This window comes from Lutjanus erythropterus, chromosome 12 (assembly GCF_056507025.1).
Source record: "Lutjanus erythropterus isolate fLutEry1 chromosome 12, fLutEry1.hap2, whole genome shotgun sequence".
Taxonomy (NCBI): Eukaryota; Metazoa; Chordata; class Actinopteri; order Lutjaniformes; family Lutjanidae; genus Lutjanus; species Lutjanus erythropterus.
In genome coordinates this window covers 17,606,031-17,625,590 of record NC_139328.1, presented here as the reverse complement: position 1 = coordinate 17,625,590, position 19,560 = coordinate 17,606,031, and the positions used below count along the sequence as shown (strand labels likewise).

At 36.7% G+C, this 19,560-nt stretch overlaps 1 protein-coding gene across 1 annotated transcript; it reads left to right on the top strand.

The window, feature by feature from the left end:
- Positions 1-7,870: 7,870 nt before the first annotated feature.
- Positions 7,871-13,753, top strand: LOC146317849 (cathepsin Z). The gene is made up of 6 exons (XM_084731671.1): positions 7,871-8,030; positions 10,326-10,489; positions 10,799-10,978; positions 11,655-11,805; positions 12,847-13,012; positions 13,613-13,753. The coding sequence occupies exons 1-6, from the start codon at positions 7,903-7,905 to the stop codon at positions 13,739-13,741; spliced, it is 918 nt and encodes a 305-aa protein (XP_084587797.1). The 5' UTR covers positions 7,871-7,902; the 3' UTR covers positions 13,742-13,753.
- The last annotated feature ends 5,807 nt before the right edge of the window (positions 13,754-19,560 follow it).

Sequence of the window (19,560 nt, the reverse complement as noted above, 5' to 3'; positions counted from 1 at the left end):
GTATCATAAAAACCACCTAAACTGACTTTCAGGGAGCTGTCAGGTCATCTGTCTTAATATGCAGTCAGTGGGTGAGCACGGTTAACATTATACCAGCATTTAGCTAAAAGCACCACCGTGTCTGAGTACAGGCTCATTTTTAGTCTAGTTTATGCCAGAGTAGGACGATTGTTGCATGGAAATACCTGCATTCATCGTGTTATCCCACCCACTTCTTCTGGGTCATTAATGAGTCATCAAAATTTAAAACTCCTGTGTACACTGAGAATTTGTGTTGACTCACATAACATTTACTTTAGCTTCATTTTAAAACAATGGAAAGAAGCATGTGTCCATAAACACATGAACTTTCCAAGGGAGTCTGAATATATATACATATATGCGTGTATATATGTTTCTTTATATATACATATTTACTAACTTCTTTTTCTTTTCTTTTCTTTTCAGATTGCATTGTTATTACATTCACAAGTACGGTAATAAAAAAGTGGATATGCAGGTGTTGAGAAAAACATCCAGAGGAAGATACACACAACAGGAAAAACTAATATAAAGAAAAGAAAAAAATATTGTGGTTTGAATACTGGTGCATAAATGTTACAGTTAAATATCTGGACACCTAAAAAAAAATACATTAAGTCAAAAATAAATAAACAAAAAATATTTACGTTCTGTCAGTTCATTATCTGATGAAAATCAGGTCTTAGAGGTCTGACATACTGCACCAATTTTTCACTTTTTCATCCATTTTCATCAAAGTGCTTCATTAATATAACATTACAGATATTTTAGTTGTTATTTGTGTCTATTATGGCACAAATAAATCTTCCTATTTACTTCCCACAGCACTAAAATGAAGACTAATATGATGTTCATGATAGTACTGATTGCTGTAAAAAAAAATATATATAAAAGCAGAAGTAACACAAGATTTAAACTAAAACTGTGATGTGTTTTTCTCTTATTTCCCAGATATCAAAAATACTTCAAACTCCACTTTAGGTTATTTATCACCACTATTAAAAGAAACTGCTGAGGCGTGCTGACCTCATGTTTATTTGCTGTGTATACGATGAGGAGGAGCAGCCAACTTTTAACTGGAGCATTAACATATGATTACTACCAATCAATCATGCATTCTTTGATATATTTAATGACCATATTGATATATTTAATGACCATACTGACAAGAAAATGATCCATGCTGTTGTTTCCACTGAAGTGCATTATGCAGGAGGAGAGCAAGGTATGATTGGAGTCATCAGGGCCGAGCCAAGCGACCCTCCTCAACCTCCAACACAGGGCACTTAAAGCAGCAGAGGTCCTGCTCGTGATGTGATGAATCATTGCCTGGACTAATCACCAAACTGGATTCAGTTTATGAAAAGAAGAAAAATAAACAGCTGAATGCTTCTGAGGGAAAACCTGACTCTGGAAAATCGTCAACATGCTTGTTGCCAACCTCTCTGCCCTGAAGCGTCACTTTCCCCTGGAAATCCAGAGCGGCTGGATACATGTGGGAGCAGTCAGAGAGTCACCCACGAGGCCCTGATCTGCAGCCAGCCATAATCAATAACCAACCTCAAAACATGTCAGCCCTCGATTTGTTTCTGCTGTTTGAAGTCCAGACCTGCTGATCTAATCCCTCAGATGAATGTGAATCTTAAGTAACGTTTGTCTTTGATCCATTATTCATCCGATTCTTGAGAGGGAGTTATTGATAAGCTCCTGAGCCAAATGGACACAGCAGTTTTAGAGAACACACGGTGAAGGTTCAGCTCATACTGACCTGCTGCACATTAATGCTTCTTCTTTTGAGGCCTTCAAATGGGCATTATTGTGTGTCGAAAATTACACTTCTGTAGTCTTAGTTATGTGAAAGAGCAACACAAAACAGATGTATTAGAAAGATATTGGACATGCATTAAAATTATTTGCACTGTTTCAATACAGAACATCCACAAAACAATACAACTGACATTAATTCAATTAGCTGCAAATATAAATGTACCTAAACAAAATATCAAAGGCAAATCAAGAGAAAAGGGCTAATTGGAAGGGCATTTTCACTGTGATATTTTAAAAAGACTTTGAAAACACCTTGAAAAGACTTTTAAAAGACTTCAGGCTGACACCCTCTCACATCTCTTTGTTGCCAGATTAAAACAAATCAAATAATCAAACACCATGTGGGAATGTCATTAGTTTGGCAGGTATTTGATCAAAAGTTGACCCGAGGATGACCCAGAAGGAAAAGCCAGGGGGTAACTTGAATAATTATGATTCAATATGAGGTGAATACGCTACCAAATGTCATGATAATCCATCTTGTCTTGATATTTCATTCAAAACCACAAAGTCATTAGGATTCATCCTCTGGGAAGCATGAACATCTGTATACAATTTCATGGCAATCCAGCTGCAGAAATATCTCAGTCTGGACCTAAAAATGTTCCTTTTTGTCTGGTCTGTCAGAAATATACTTGCAAAAGTAGAAAACTAGGTGGATAAATAGAATATTGATTGTCCCTCTTAGATAATAGCACAGAAAGTCTGCCAGCCTTAAATATTCACGCAAACCTCCTGAAAATCTTTCTAAAAGCTGAATTTGTTGTAATTTCACTGGAGATCCCACATTGCCAGTCTGCAGCAGCTTTTGCCAAGAAGAAAACAGAAGTGCAAATGAGATTAACGTCCAGATTGCTTCAATATTGATCCGCGAGTGAAATCCAAACTGTGTGTTTGTTCAATATTTACATGGATGCACTTTCCATGCACTCTAAAGGTGCCTCTGCTTAAGTGGGCTTTTTAGTGTCTTTCTGTGGTGACTGCGGCTAGATCGTCTCTTTTGGAATTCAGACACTGTAGTCATATGAAAACCTTGTAACTCCAGTTTGGATGATTTTCACGTTTTAACTGCACACCAGTGAATTGAGGTTTATTCTGTGATCTTTGCGCTCTTAAATATGTCGACTATACGGGTTTAACATGCAAATACATAGATAATCAGGCTTCTTCAGAGGTATAATCTGCAACATTTTCTCATAAAAACAATGTAGAGACTCATATTACATAACCCCTTTCAATCATCACTTATGAATCACTAAAAGTGTGTGGTGGTGACTGTATTTGCAGATAGCCGCCCTCTGCCTGTAAATCCTTTTTTTTTTTTTCATTATTTTGCTCTTATTTTGCTTGGAACATTTCACCAAGCCAAGACTTTGGTATTTTATGTTCTGATGTGTTTACGAACAGCTCAAACAAATCCTACTGACTCTTTAAAACATGATGGTTTGACACTGTACAGGGTTTTTTTCCATTCATTATGTAACAAGATTAAGAATCTGCAGCCACACTGTGAGGCTGTACTTTAGCTGAATGCTAAGATCAGGATGCTAACATTCCCACAATTACAATGTTAACATGCTAACATTTAGCATACATTTGCTAATTAGGTTTAGGAAAGGGGGGTGTAAGCCAAATGTTGCTCTCTCCAAAGCCACGAGACTCCTATCACAAAAACAGCCATTTTACCTTATATATAACAGCAGTTTCCTGTTGGAAAAGGCAAGGTAAAGCCATGAAATTATTCAAAATATAGCATACAGTCAAACCAAAATTGTTCTTTTTTTTTTAAGTATCTAAAATACATTTTGCGGCTGACACTGTCCACAGCATAACATCGCTTAGCTTCCTACAGCGGGACTCCTCCTGTTTCTCCAGACTGGAGGCATGTCGACTTCCATCTACTGTAGGTAATACACTCACCATAAATAAGTGCCTCATATAACCCCACTTCAAAAGGTCACAACTATCCCTTTAAAAACTCAAGCTTCACTCCTAAACAGCCGTCACTGGACACAAAGAGCAGTCTATGCATCAGTTACAGACATGATACCTGACTTATGGAGAGGCGAGACAAATGTACAGAGCTAAAATTACAGCGTGATTGTCTTATAATATGTATGGATGTAAGAGACCAGCTTCAGAAGCTATTTTATATTGCAAATTGAAGAAAGATAATAGCATTCATTCACTGATGATTGAAAATATGTTTAGTGGTGTCATTAAAGCTTATATCACTTCAGCATTAGCAGGCAGGAAGATGCTCATGTTAATGCACATATCCAGGATGTCAGCCTCATCATAAAGAGCTGATATGTTGAAAGATGCCTTGTATTACCTCTGAGCTGTTTGTAACATTACATTACATCCTGAAGGATTTACAGCACTCAGACCAAAGAGCTACATTATGATGTATTATTGAGGACTGTTTGTGCTCTGAAGGAGTCTCAAAGTAGGACAGAGATGAGCTTTTAACACAGCGACGATGACCTAAGAGGTCAAAGGTCATCGGGACTTCATTCCTCTGGTCCTGCAGCGGACAACAGCTTCTGTGTTTCATTACACAAAGGACTTCTTAGGAGGAGTGGGCGGTGTCTGCTCTCAGAGACAACTCAGAGTAAGTGACTTGATGAGGAGAAGCGCCGTTTGATAACAAAATGCAGTTTTAGTTAATAAGATACAGAATTATAGCTGCTTACACTGTTATTATCTTAACATTTCATCTAGCAGCCAGAGCTAGGTTTGTTTTGTGAAGCTTTAAAATACAGTCTAATAAATTATTTGAGGTCAGTGACTCCTTCTGGGAACACTCAACCTCCCTGTACGCTCTGTCACATATATCATAATTTTCTGACTCATGATTCAGTGTTTGCTTTGTGATGAAGTGCTGTTTATATTTTTTTGATACCTACTTTACTCGAGCCTCTCTGAACGACCCGCACAGCAAGCAGTGATGTCCTATACATTTCTCAGAACGACCCTCAATGTTCATCTGAATACACTGTTTTTATATGTTAAGGTTAGAAAGCTACAAAAAAGTCCACAGGCTGAGATTAATGCAAAAATAGTCTATTTAATTAAAACATGAGTGTTCAGACAAAAAGGTGTGAGTGCTCTCATGTAACTGGTAACTGGCTTTCTAGTCCAGCCAAATTGGTGTGTAGGTATCTCCTTTGCCGACCTTATTCCATCTACATGCATTTTGTAATGTATTGGTTTTTGTTTTGTTGAAGTGTTGAAGCTGAGAAAGTGATGTATATGTTGGTGATGCTGCAGGGTGTTCAAGACTGAGGAATTCTGTCAGAGGACGTTTCTGCAACTGACATTACCTGAGCAAGCAGTAAGTAAGTAAGTACATTGTGGATTGAAACACAGCCTCTATGTCCTCATCCACTCTATTAGTGCTGAAAGTATGAAAAGCAAAAAATGCACAAAAAGGGCCATGTGACTGTTATACTTTTACACATTAATTATAACTCTGCATGCATTATTGTAAAAGCATGTAAAAGCAAGATGGAACTAATTCTTACCTGTTTTATTTAAGCCTGAAATTAATGATTATTTTCATAATGGATTCCCCCTCTGTTCCTTTGATAAATGTAGTAAAAAGTACATTTTCCTCTGAAATGTAGTGGCACGAAAAGATAATGGAGTAAACTACAGGTGTCACTTGAAAGCAAGATAAGGTAGTGAAAACATCTTGTCTCTTTGATTCATTTGTTCACATTTTCCATCCTGCTGTGGTTGGGACTCAGTAAGAGGTATCAAACGTTTTCTCATCTTCTACATTTAACACCGACATCAACATATGACATCATAGATCATCCATTGCTCTTTCTGCTGAACAGCTTTTACACGAGCTGCTCAGCAGCATCAGCATCAGGAGAAAGACCACAGTCTGAAGATGGATCACACAACAAACAACAGCTGCTGAGTGATTTATCTAGTGTTCCTGTTGAGGGTTCATTAGGTGCCTAATGCACATCTAATCTGATTCTAGTTTTAATCATTAAAAGCACAAACAATAGTGCTTCCCCCTCACAAAAAAACAGACCTTGATTGAAGTGGAGCCTCATCCTGTGATATAATAACCTTGTTAAAAGCTGCATATATCCCAACCCGTCATCAGGCCCTGCATTAGGTGTAATGTGATTGTAACTGAGTATGTTATTTAAAAGTTTCCTGCTGAGCCTGCAAAACCTGCACTCCTCTAACACCCATTTTAATTAAGAGACACTCATTTATTTGGCACTTTGGTGAAAGGCATAAAAAAGAGTCACTAGAGGCAAAAGAATTATAAGAATTATAAGACATAATAAAGTGCTTTAAGTTATATAAATGATAAAATCTTACAAATGGTGAAGAAAAGTACTATTTTAATTTGAGGAAAGGATTAGTATTTATTTGATTTATTTATTTTTACTGAGAATATCATGATTAACATGGATTTAGGGTGATAAACAAGTATTAAATCCTTTGCAAATATGTGAATAAGTTTAAAGTTTTTACTCGTATGCCAAATTTAAGCGCTGTGAAAAAACATTTTAATGGTCTTTTTATCGATGAAGAGCATGAGATGGTGTGTGTGTGTGTGTGTGTGTGTGTGTGTGTGTGTGTGTGTGTGTGTGTGTGTGTGTGTGTGAGTGACCGACAGGGCTGGATCTTATCCGCAGCTAATCTCACTTACTAATTATCCCATCAGCCTAAATCTTTTGGACACATTTGTTACTGTGTGCTCAAGGAGCTGCTGTGGTTGTGCTGATTCACAACTTTTCAAAAAGGACAAAGTTGGAATTCTTAGTGCACTGCAGTGCATTACACATGTTGTGTCTTTGCTGAAGATGAAAGCCATGAAATCTGTCCTTTTTCTAATTTGCTTCATATACGTGGCATATAAATCAAAGATACTGTCCAGCATTTGGGGATAAGACTTTATAAAGCAGAAAAAAAATGCACACAAAATTGAATTTTGACCAAATGGTTCAGTATATGTTTATTTAGAGAATATGATTACAAAGAAGAATTATTTTTCTTAAAGGCTGAAGGCCTTTCAAGGTCTGTACATGCATTATGCATCACTTTCTGCACATATACTCTCCCAAATGAAATTTATGAAGGTGTTGGTTTACAATTACTTAATTTAAGAATAATATGCATTACATTAGCAGAGATATTTTGTATAGCAGTAAAGATAATGGGGCCTCGAGACTGGCTTACACCAACAAAGACTAATTTAATCCAAATTTTCATCAGAGAATCACAGAAAACTATATTTAAAATGAAATGAAATGAAAATGAATTAATCAAGATTTCAAATTAAGCTGTTTCCCAATTCAAAACTAATCTCAGTTAAGTAAATTCAAGTTTAGTAATGTAAACCGTAATTGTGTTTAATCAACATGGAGATGCTTGGTTACCCATTAATAATAATAATAATAATAATAATAATAATAATAATAATAATAATAATAATAATAATAATGTTAACAAAATTGCTGGCTTGCTAGCTAAAAGGTAAAAAAAAAAAAGTTATATTGTTTGCTGTCTATCTAAAAAGTTAGCCAACTCACGGTGGATCAGCAGAGTAGCTCTAATTTCTCCTTTGATGAAAACTTGTCGGCCATATTATCAGCTAGAGTAAAAGAAAGAAGAGACGAATCATAAAACTCAATTGGGTTGAATCTGTCACTTCACTTTCTGTGAGGAACTCAGTTAGTTTTCTCAACCCGTCTCAAAAATGCAGCTATTTCAAAAGTTAAACCTCTTCAAGTATAAGTTTAAAATTAATACTGGATCACATTTTAAATTGGAGTTTAAGTCTTGCTGCAAGATAACTATTTTTTCATTTTAAAAGTCTGGGGCAACATAATTTGAAGTTTAACCATGATTTAATTGTTAAATGTTATTGTTGTGTGAAACTGACTTTAAGCAACAAAGATGAGGGGATTAATATTGAATTGACAGCACCGTGCTCAGTCTGTCAGTGAAGGGTGTCGTGATAGTAGGTGCCGACAGGGGGCGCTCTGAGAGTGCGTCACATGAGGGAGAGGAGCCAACATGGCGTCTTTAATGTTTGTACTGCTGCTGTTTTGCGTAGCATTGTTTTCGATTCAAAGTTGCTCTTCCAAATTTTTATCTGAGCCTTGTTACAAACCCATCAAAGACGACAGACCAGACTCTGTCAGGTAGGTGACGAGAAAATGTACGTTTTCTACGAAGAGTGACACAGTTTATAATGATGTAGGCTTGTAGTTTACCTCTGTCGTGGCTAGAGGGGAACCCCAGACCCGCAAAAGATCTCGCGAGAGTAATCATTTTAACCCAAACCGTGATCCCTCTCTAACTTTAACCAAGTGTTTCTTGTCCATAAACACACCGAGTTATTAATTACGGCATTGTCACATTACACAACATAATTCGTGTGCACGACATGCACAAGAAATAAACATTCCCTGCAAATCTCGCGAGGTTTTTTTTTTCTCTCTCTCTTTTTTTTTTTTAAAATCAGGGTTCCTTTCTTTTACGTTGACATACATTATTGAGGACTATACTGGGCTAGTATGGGTATTTGACCTTTACATGTGTTTCCTACAACATATTTGTCAAGTTTTATATTGCAAAAGTATTCCTCAATCTTATATAGCATTCAGTAGTGAGTTTATAGTAATCTTCGTTAAAGTCTAGCATTAAAAATTACATTTACTCAATTACTGTACACAGTTGAGAAGCTTGTACCTTACTTGAGCACATTAATTCACATTAATATACTTTGTACTTCTACTCCATCACCTTTTGCAGCCAAATATTTACCATTTTTTATTTTTATTTTTATTTTTTTACTACATTTGTTTGAGAATTCGAGTTGCTAGTTTCTCCAAGAGTACTATAAATATTATAATAGGTTAGGATAGTGTATATAAATTAGCCCCACCTTTACCAGCTGCAACATTAAAGCGATGTGCACATTAATGCATCACTATAATCCAGTAATATAGCCTAATATATATGATTCTGAAATGAGCCATTCTGCACAATGAGTAATCTTTTTTCTTAGTAGTTTAAAGGGACAGTTTGCCCCTAAATCAAACATGCATATTCTCCCTTGTACCTGTAGTGCTGTATCTAGATTTTTGTTTTTTGTTTTGTTTTTTGCTTTGCTTACATTTTTTTTTTTTTTTTTTTACAATTAGTGGTTATCAAGTGACAACAAAGACCTAAGTTCTCATGTCATTGTCATGTTTAATTTAGTGCTGCAAAGTCCATAAAATGCCAGGCAATAGTGAAAAACGTTAATTCCAAAGATGTCTTTAAATTTCTCGTTTTTCCACTGCAAATCCAAAGATATTCTGTTTAATAGGATAATAAACAAAAATATATGAAAATCTCCACATTTGAGAGGCTGAAAACAGCATTTCCTGCCATGTTTGCAAAAATGTTTCAACACCTTGGTTTGTTTTTTCTCTACTTTGCTACTTTTACTGTATTATTTATTTATTTAGCATCCTGTTTTATTTCAACTTAAGTCTTTGTGATCAATTAAATCTAAATCTTACTAGGATTTAACATTACCTGATCAGGTATAAGTTTTACATGTGTAATGTTTGTGCTGTAAAATAGGAAATAAGTGAAAATTCATTTAATGAAACTTGCGGAGATATCACATGCCCAAGAGCACATGCTTGTAGCTTATTATATTATATTATTATGAACGACAGCTCAGTAGTTATCTCTGGAATGTTTCCAAATTCTCCATTGGTGAGGATAACAAAAATGCCAGCAGGAATATCATAAAAGTAGGGCTGCAACTAAGGATTGCTTTCATTATGGATTAATCTGTTAATTATTTTCTCGATTAATCGATTAGTTGTTTGATCTGTAAAATGTCAGGAAATGGTAAAAAATGGTGGCCACTGTTTTTCCAAACCCCAAGCTGATGTTCTCAAATGTTTTGTCCACAACCAGAGATTGACCAGTTTACTGTAATAGAGGAGGAAAAAGCCGGAAAATATTCACATTATAGCTGAAACCAGAGCAATGTGGACATTTTTATTTTAAAAATACTTAAAACAATTAATAAATTGCTAAAATAGTTGGTGGTTAATTTAATAATCTGTTAATAATCGATTAATTAATTGTTGCAGCGCTGCATAAAAGTAGGGGTATCATCAGAATTTTTTCATTTATTCATTTGTGGAAGGACACGACAATTTTTCATGCCTTTTCTGTATTATTATTAAAGTGGAAACACTAGTTAAATTAATTAAAAGTTCTTTAGATAATCTCTGGCTTATTACCTATATTTTTAGTGAATTTGAAATGAATTTCATGCAAATCAATTAAATGTTTTTAAATCTTTTTGCTTTTTCAAAGGGAAAGAAGACTTTGTGATATTACATGTTGCCGTATTTATTAAGCATGTGTTCTGACTGTTCTGATTTCTATTGGAAATAGTAACATTCACAGCCGTTTACTTATTTCAGGACGGAGGCTCGCCCACATGAGTACATGAAAGTGTCGGACCTTCCTCTGTCCTGGGACTGGAGAAACATTGAGGGGAAGAATTATGTGAGCGTCACACGGAACCAGCATATCCCCCAGTACTGTGGGTCCTGCTGGGCCATGGGAGCCACCAGTGCTCTAGCTGGTAACTATGGCAACGGAGGGAGGGATGGAGGGAACGATAAGAATAGAGGGATGCATGGAAGATGGGGTTTATGTGAAATATGCGTATTTTATCTCTACTTTAGATGGATTTGTTACACAGTCTGTTTACACAACATGTAGTATTATATAGATATATTGTGCAGGTTTTTTTTACTAAACAGTGTGACATTAGTGTGGCAGAGCGAACATGGAGAGCAGCTTCCACCCTGCAGGCTGGCATCAGAAAGAACAGACCATGATTCCCATTTCAGCATGGTAATATTTATTTATTCTGATTCTTTCCCCAAAGACCGTATCAACATCAAGCGTGGAGGGGCGTGGCCGTCGGCCTACCTGTCAGTCCAGAACGTGATAGACTGTGGCGGGGCGGGCTCTTGTTATGGAGGAGATCACCTGAGGGTCTACGCCTACGCACACAAGAGAGGCATTCCTGATGAGACCTGCAACAACTACCAAGCCAAAAATCAAAGTAAAACACACAGTTTCTATCTTTTTTTTTTTTTCTTTTTTTTTTTAACTCTGACCACTCTTACTGCTGTTAAATTTACACCCTATAGTCAAATGTAAGTGGACACCCTGTGTAGTTTTGGTCTGGAGCTGTCTTTCTTCGATGGTCTGGGCTTACCCCTTAGAACCCCTTAAGGCTGCAGCACATCAGCAGACAAAAATCGGCTTTGAACTTGGTACATGACAAAACCTGCACAAAGAGTAACATTCTGGATTTTGTCATGTCGTTTCCTGTTTTATTTTGTAATGCTACCTCTTGTGTCATTTCAATTTCCTGTGTTTTAACAAAGTTAAGTCTATAAAGTAGTGGTTTCCCAGTTTAGTGAGGAAAGACTTGGCCTACACCGATTGCTGACCTCAACCCCATCCAACACCATCAGGATGAACTGAACATCAGTGTCGGACATCACTGAGCTCTTGTGGTTTAATGTTTCTTTTTACTTTTGTTATTTTTAAATGGCAGCTGTGTTCTTTCAGTAGTAGGGTGTAAACAGCAGCTTCTGTGAGTCTTGAAGATAATTTTACATTACACTGTAAAAAAAAAAACAACACACTGGTCATTTTAAGTTTTACATAATGGATGGAAGTGAATGAGCGCTGTGTAAATCATTAGAAATAATCCTCTCCTTTTGTTTCAGAGTGTGAGCAGTTTAACCAGTGTGGCACCTGCTCCTTCTTCCAATCCTGTGCTGTTGTGAAGAACTACACTGTGTGGAAAGTGGGCGACTATGGAGAAGTTTCCGGAAGAGATGAGATGAAAGCTGAAATTTACACCAACGGGCCCATCAGGTAGAGTAAGTCATCCTCCCCAGTCACTTCTAATTATCCATCCGCCTACAGTACACCCTCGGCGTGAAGGAAACTTTTCACCGAGCGATTCTTAATCATACTGAAGTTTTTATCAGTGGATACATATTTAATCATTCTTAAAACCTCTGAGAAACATAACAGCACTCTGTGTAATTTTATTTCACTCAGATAAGATATAAAATACAGTTAATTATATGAATTTAAAACCTTATAACTTACATATAGGCTTTTTATCATGCATTCACTTTATTTAATACAACCAAGCTTTATGTCACATAACAATTTACTGATGTTCTACCTCTTATCCTGTACAGTTATAGTTTCACATCTTACATTAGCTGTTATTCTTTAATTAAAGTTCTGGCTTTGGCAGCTTTTATATTATCTTGAAATTAATTCCATGCAGTATTAACAAGATCTTAAAAAGTCTTGAGTGTTTGTAATATCTTAGTTTCTAATACCTTTAACTTTTTTCCCCCAAAATTCCCTTTTTATTGGATTATATCAAGGTTCATACAAACAATTTAAACATTTTCATAGGACTTGCAATAAAAGCTTAATCTCTCTGAGCTTTACAGAGGGAAAAAATGTAAGAAACAAATAAATAAAACAAGCCAGAGGTTCACATTAAACAAATGATGGCCGTGCAGGTGTAATGTACACAATCCAGCTGTCCTGTATATCCCATAAATCCTTAAATTTTGTCATCAGTTGTCTTTTGAAATTCGTGGGCTTAAATAAGAGTTCATGAGATTTTGACATGAAGAATTTCAAATGCTGTGAAGCTTTACAAAAATGTGGAAAAAAGGAAGAGAAAGCTGCGTGACATTTTAAGTTTGTGAGTAGCAAAAAAAGTTTCATTGTGAAAAGAGCAGAAAATATTGTGTGAACATTACCATTCAAAGTTCCCAGACTAAAAGAGACACATTTAAGTTACAAGTGAAAACAAAACAAAAATAGACGTGTAGGACTTTGCTCCACCTGATTGAAGGACTCAAGAAACTCTTCACTGTCTTTCAGTTGTGCCCTGATGGCGACCGATGGCCTGGAGGAGTACTCTGGAGGGATCTTCTCAGAGTTTCACCCACTGTCTTTGCCCAATCACATCGTGTCTGTGGCTGGCTGGGGAGTGGCGGAGGATGGCACTGAGTACTGGATCGTCAGGAACTCCTGGGGAGAGTTTTGGGTTGGTCTCTCTCTTTGTGTTCACCACGCCCTGCCTGCTCAACCTGCTTTCAGTCTGACGTCAGTCAGCTCTACAGCTCTATAAGTCTATATCTTACTTGAAGTGAGATCGTATGAGGTACTTGTCTATAGTCAGTACATTACCTTAAAGCAGATGACGGTCGACACGGCCCCAGTTTGGAGCAGCAGAGATGAGCACCAGCATGGAAGCAAAGCAGTGAACTGCTATATATGGGATCAGCAGCAAGACATATTTTAGACACCTAAAAAATCAATATCACTTTAAGTGTACGCTGTATTTAGAATATTTTCATGGTCTTACATTATTATGGTTATTGTGTGACTTCTGTGTTTTAAAGGGATACTCTATATTCACCAAAGCCACGCAAGGAGTTAGACTTTATTAGGTGGGCCCTTTTTAAAGATGCCATTTCCTGTAGGTAATACAATCTTAAGTACCTCATACAGCCCCACTTCAAATAATCCAAGCTATTCCGTCACACAGGAAGGTTTCAGAATAGAACAGCCAGCGTTTTTGAAGACGATGGTGTTGGGTTTCTTGCACGCAGAATAATTAACATTTATTTTGTTTTGTTTTCAGGGAGAACATGGCTGGGCAAGAATCGTCACCAGTGCCTATAAAGGAGGAAAAGGCAATTGGTTCAACCTTGGTGTTGAGAAAAACTGTGCCTTTGGAGACCCTGTTGTAACAGATGCTGAATTAAAATGATAGAAAGACTAATTTTGTCAAGGCTGTTATAACTGTTGATAATTCAAATAATTAGAAAAATTTATGGAATAATTCAATATTATGTTTATTTGTTTTCTTGTGGGATTAAATCCAAATAGAAAAAAAAATGACAATTCATTGTGTTTTGTGTATTTTTTGCCAAAGTATTTCTTGGACAGTAGCAGTAACCTCCTGGTGGCTCTGCAGGTTGCCAGGCAACTAGTTCAGGCCAAGAAAAGTTTGGCACACAACTCACTCAGAAACCTCAATGTGTCATTTTTTACACTTTGGTTTTTAAACAAATTAGAGATAGCATATAATAATGTTAATTAGTGAGCCTTAGATTTTCTGTTAGGTGGATTTTGTTACCTTCAGACAGAGCCAGGCTAGTTGTTTCCACCTGTTTCCAGTCTTTATGATAAGCTAAGCTAATCAGCATACAGCTATATATTTACCTTACAGACACAAGAGTGGTAACAAGCCACTCATCTAACTTTGGGGAAGGAAGCAAATAAGCTAATCTCCCAAAATGTCAGACTGTTCCTAGAAGTTAAAGGGATAGTTCAGAGTTTTTGAAGTGGGGTTGTATGAGGTACTCATCTATAGTCAGTGTATCATCTACAGTAGATGGCAGTCAGCACACTCTCAGCTGCTGTGGGCAAAGTCAACAGCAAGACATGCTTTTTTTTCACCTGAAAAATGTTTTCATAGCTTTAGCTTGCCATCACAGAGCCTTTCCTGATGGGAAACCACCATTATATTCACTCTGTCTCACTCAACCAGCCTTCATTTGCAAAAACAGTAATTTTACCTTTGCTTATCTACCATTGCCTGGATCACTAAATTAGTCAGTGCTATTGTGTGATTTCTGTGAGTCCGAACTAACCTCTTAAAACGCCAAAGTCACACAATAACACAAACTAACAGATCAAAGCAGTGATAGACCAGCAACTCCAATCTTCTGCAGGGTAAAATTAGTGATTTTGCCTGAGCGAGAGAGTGATATTCAGCTTGTATAACAGCAGTTTCGCGTCAGAAAAGGCTGTCTCATGGTGGTGAAAATATTCTAAATATAGCTTACACTTAAAATGATAAGATTTTTTTTTTAAAGTCGGCTAAAATATGTTTTGCTCCTGACCCTGTCCAGAGCCTTACATTGCTTAGTTTCTTGCTCCAGTACTGCTGCTTCTCCAAACATGGGGCATGTCTACTGTAGGTAATACGCTGAATACACAATCACAATCAGTAAATGATTACTCATAAAACCCGAAAATAAAAACTGGACAGAATGCAGCTATATAAAATTTTAAGCTTGAATAACTAGAAAAAAGTCTTTCATTTCAGATCTATTATCACATATTTCTAAGGAAAGTATTTATTCCCTCAATCGACAGATGAGCTGAGTCACTCATTTAAATTCACCTGTGGTGAAACAGTCTTGGCAGGGCTCAAGACAGGGGAGCTTACAGTGACATTTTTCCTCCGACACGCTGTGCAACATCTGCATAGCATAACAACAGCCTCTAATGAGAGTCTGGAGGCTGACCGGTTGGACTAATTTAGCATGAATCAATCTGGTGGGACACAGTATCACAGAGAACCAGCACAATACTGTTACCACCTCCCTTTAACACAAGTGGGGAGTCCTTTTTCACATGCAAACCTGACTCAGATGGAAATGTCTTCTTTGTTAAGTTAATGACTACATGAATCAGTGTTTCCTGCAGATTTGAAGAAAAGAGGGCCATTAAGGACACTGAGGTCGTGTCCTCCTCCACATCCTATAAATATACACTGTCACTTGGTGGATATTTTATTTCAGCATTTTTCGACTGTGGCGGTTTACTTATATTGCTCTTATGTTGCGACCTTGTTTCAAAGCCATCTCCACAATGTCAGGAATAAAATTCAGTCTTCATTTGTTTGTTTATTAATTAATATTTGAGAGCGGTTAAAGCTGATGATGTTCATTGTTTTTCTATTTTTCAATAAATCCCATGAAAAGACCGAAGACAACACTTAATTGATCCACATATCTCTTATGAATCGTGATATATTTGTTCCTCTGTGCCATTAGAGCTCCACTGATGTCCAAAAATTACTAAAAACATTCAATGAGCCACACTGCTGCTCTGTGTGACATGCTTCTTCTTTATACAGTACTTTGAGTCAATCCTCAAACATATAACTACCTCAGGCATTCAGAGGGCCTTTTTAACGCCCCATTTATGTGTTCAATTGTTCTTCTAGTTCTTCCAATAATTATTATGATATGATATGATATGTGTCCTACATGTCTTTACATTCAGCTCAAATCTAGGCTGAATCCACCTTTCAGTTAGGATCAAGGTATTCCAGATTTTTACCATCAAAACTATCTTAATTTCACCTTGGAGTTTTGAAATACTCAAAATAACATGTGATCTGGATTCTGGGTAGGATTAGGTTATCAAATCTGTATCCCAAATTTGTAGGATCAAGATCACATATCCTGGTTTTGAAATACACAATTTTGAAAGTTAATCCTATCTGGATCAGTCTGATCCAGATGAAAAGATTTGAAATACAGGCACCAGGTGATAAACAACTCAAAATCTAAAGTAGTGTACAACAAAAACTAAATTAGAAGTACATTAATCTAAAACATATTTCAAACATAAAAAAAAACTGATAACCTACACAAAAGCTCTATCTCAAATCTCTGCAAATTTGAAATTTTCCTGTTAATATGCAACACATTCTCACTGCCAACTCATCAAATATGGCAGTTTGGTCAGTGCCCCTGTGCTTCAAACTCTGATGCTGTAGGTACCCCTTTAGGCGCCCCTCTAGTGTTGTGTTTTGATGTGACGAAGTTTAAGAGCAAGAAAGCCCACAAGTGGAGGAGGAGGAGGAGGAGGAAGAGGGGTGGATGGAAGTGTCAAACAAACACTGGACTTTCACCCAGGAGAACAGGGTTTGTGTGTTATATGAAATGGTCGGAATTGACTTCTTTTTAACTTACTAAACATGCGCAACACATTTAAGTTAAGCTGCTGTATTTTATGCACTGGGAGTAAGAATGGGCTGATGGACTCATGGACTCATGACCTCAGTGTTTGTAAAATCTGGGCTATGATCCTGGAACGGAAAGAGTATTTTATAGACCACAGTGCAAAATGTGGAGAGACAGTTGCTGTCAAAAGGGCCAACATCCTTTATTATTTTAATTCCCATCATGACAGTTGTAATGGTGTTAAAGCCCTCTCAACACTGTCAGGAATGAGGAACTGAATACTGGTCTAGTCAAAAAAACAAAACAAAAAAAAAAAAAACTGACATTATTCTAAGAATTGTGTAATTTTAAATGAGATCTTATGTTCGCCCAAGGTTGCTAACCAACCCCCTAAATTCCCTGAAAACCCGCCTACATGACCTCACACTAACAAAAATTTCCTGTTTGATCTAGTTAAATGAAGGTTTTTTTTTTTTTTTGCATCATATCATTGTCTTTGTACAAACTACTCAGTTTGTACAGAAAAAAGTCATTTGGAATTAAAATCAAATTAATTTTAGAAGTTGCATTAATGAGCTACTTAATTTTAAAAGTTTCAGTGTCTGTTTTTTAAGTGAAACCAGCTTCAGCTTTGGGAAGTGTGGGATCCACTCTGTTTTTGCAGATGTGCTAATGTCATTTTAATGTTACATCTATTCACATTTTCTAGTTATCAACTGAGTATTTACTATATTTTGGGAGGTGGGGGTTGGTTTATGTCAGCCTTACTTTTCAGGGGAATGTGAGCTGAGTGTGAATGGGGTTTATAAATATGTTTCAGCCTGAGAGAGGAAAAGTCATGTGGGGTTTTCAACACATGAATGGACATGAATCATTAGTACAAACACAGAGCAACTGTGTTGAAATAATTCAGGTTTGTCCAAGAATATATAGAATATAAAATATGTACGTTCTTCTATAATATGTAACAAAAATAATATCACATTAGTATAACAGAAATATAAACACAAGTATTTTAAAAAGATGGGTGCCTTGTTCTCTAATCTGTAGCAGCAGATATGTCAATATTCATATAGGATATTAAATATCTTGGAAAATAGAAGAAATAGAAAATTACAAATGTCAAGAACTATGTACACTAATGTGCACCAGATTGCAATATATAACAATTTACAAAAGGTTCTACCTGGAAGAAGAAAAAGGTTCTCTTATGAGGACAAGCAGAACTCTTTATGGTTCTAGTTACAAATTTTATTTCCAGGAATGTGGACTGCGAGGAGTTAAATGGGGCAGCTTCGGTTTCAGGGTTTCAAACTAAGTTAGGCATTTGAAGGGCAGTTGACAGTTTAACACAAGAACTTTTTAAGTCCTCAAAGCCTGTTGTGAGTGGAGCAAAGCCAGACTGCACATCTGGAGGGGGAGCAGGGTCTTATGTCTCCACCCTTTTGGGTTTCTAGAGACAAAAATGTTCATTCATGATCTCATAGAAATCATAAATCAGAAAACTGAGATGTCTTTCCTTTGAATCATGCTGTCATGCGTCACTTTCCCTCTGTGCTGCTGCTGTTGTTGCAGTGCTCTACTTATCACTCCTGCAGCTTCCCCACTCTGCGCCAGTCAAATCTCACACCGAACATCTGCTGCTGCTGCTGCTGCTGCTGGGACAAATGTTTGAGGGTCAGGGTTAGGACAGGTCAGGAATGAAGGGCCACAAAATTCCTGCTTGTCTTTAATATGTGTGAGCAGGATATGCATGTGGAACCAGACATGCAAACCAACTGGTTCAGCAGGAAACTAACTCTGAGGCCATAATTACCACAGTCTCATTAGAGCAGGTTCTTATGTGAATCAAAGTCCAGTCTCCCACTCTGGTTCCAGTTTCAGAGCTGACAGACAGACAGACAGACAGACAGACAGACACAGAGCTGCACACACAGCACAGCAGTCTTTCCTGCTGATTAGATTTCTGCTCTTAAGCACTTAATCTCATTTGTCCCATAGTTGTTGGCTCCTTTCCTTCTCTTAGTATTTGTGTTTCTGTGTGAACAGAAGCCAGTTTGTCTCATCACTGATTAGACGAACATGTATCAATAGTTTTATAGTTTACAGATTGCTAACTGGGCTGTTTAATAACTTTTAGTTTAAGTGTTTGAACCCTTTCCTCCCCCTCTCCTCGCCCCCGTGCGCTGAAGAACACACAAACACGACGGTAAAGCTAGCAGCTGTTAGCACGAGAGAAACCGGAAGTTGGCCTAGTTTTCTTTTAAATTCAGTTTGCCATGTGTGAAAAGAATAATGTGTTACACTGTAAGCTTAAAATACAAACAAAAAAACAAGCAAAACTTTTTGGCCGTTTGGCAGACTGCACAGACAAATTTCTTTTCACAATTGGTGTTGGAAAGTTTCTTTATTATTTAAAATAAGATTTTATTTTCAATTTCTAGTATATACATTTTCCACATCAACAAAACTTTCAAGTTTTTTTTTTTTTCATTTTCTTGCTACTTTATTAGAGTCCCACAACCGCCAAAATAAATGAAATAATTTCATAATATGCAATTTAATGTGCAAAAAGATTAAATTTGGGCACTAATTAATTAATAAAAGATTACATAAATTGATATTTCTGTTTTCATTTGCTTTTGTATTTATTTACAATTGTGTTAGGCTAATCCTTTCATTATCTATATATAACACAAATAAATTGAAATAGCTCAATCCAAAGTAGTAGAAAACATTATCCTCCTACATTAGACATGTGCAAAGTTGAAGGTTTGTTTTCTTAAATTAAAAATAGGTAGGGTCGTAATATAAAAATGTGCAA

Coding starts and splice junctions, on each gene's coding strand:
- LOC146317849 (XM_084731671.1), top strand. CDS start 7,903: ATGGCGTCTTTAATGTTTGTACTGCTGCTGTTTTGCGTAGCATTGTTT. Junction 10,979..11,654: donor CTACCAAGCCAAAAATCAAA/GTAAAACACACA, acceptor CTTTTGTTTCAG/AGTGTGAGCAGTTTAACCAG. Junction 11,806..12,846: donor TACACCAACGGGCCCATCAG/GTAGAGTAAGTC, acceptor ACTGTCTTTCAG/TTGTGCCCTGATGGCGACCG.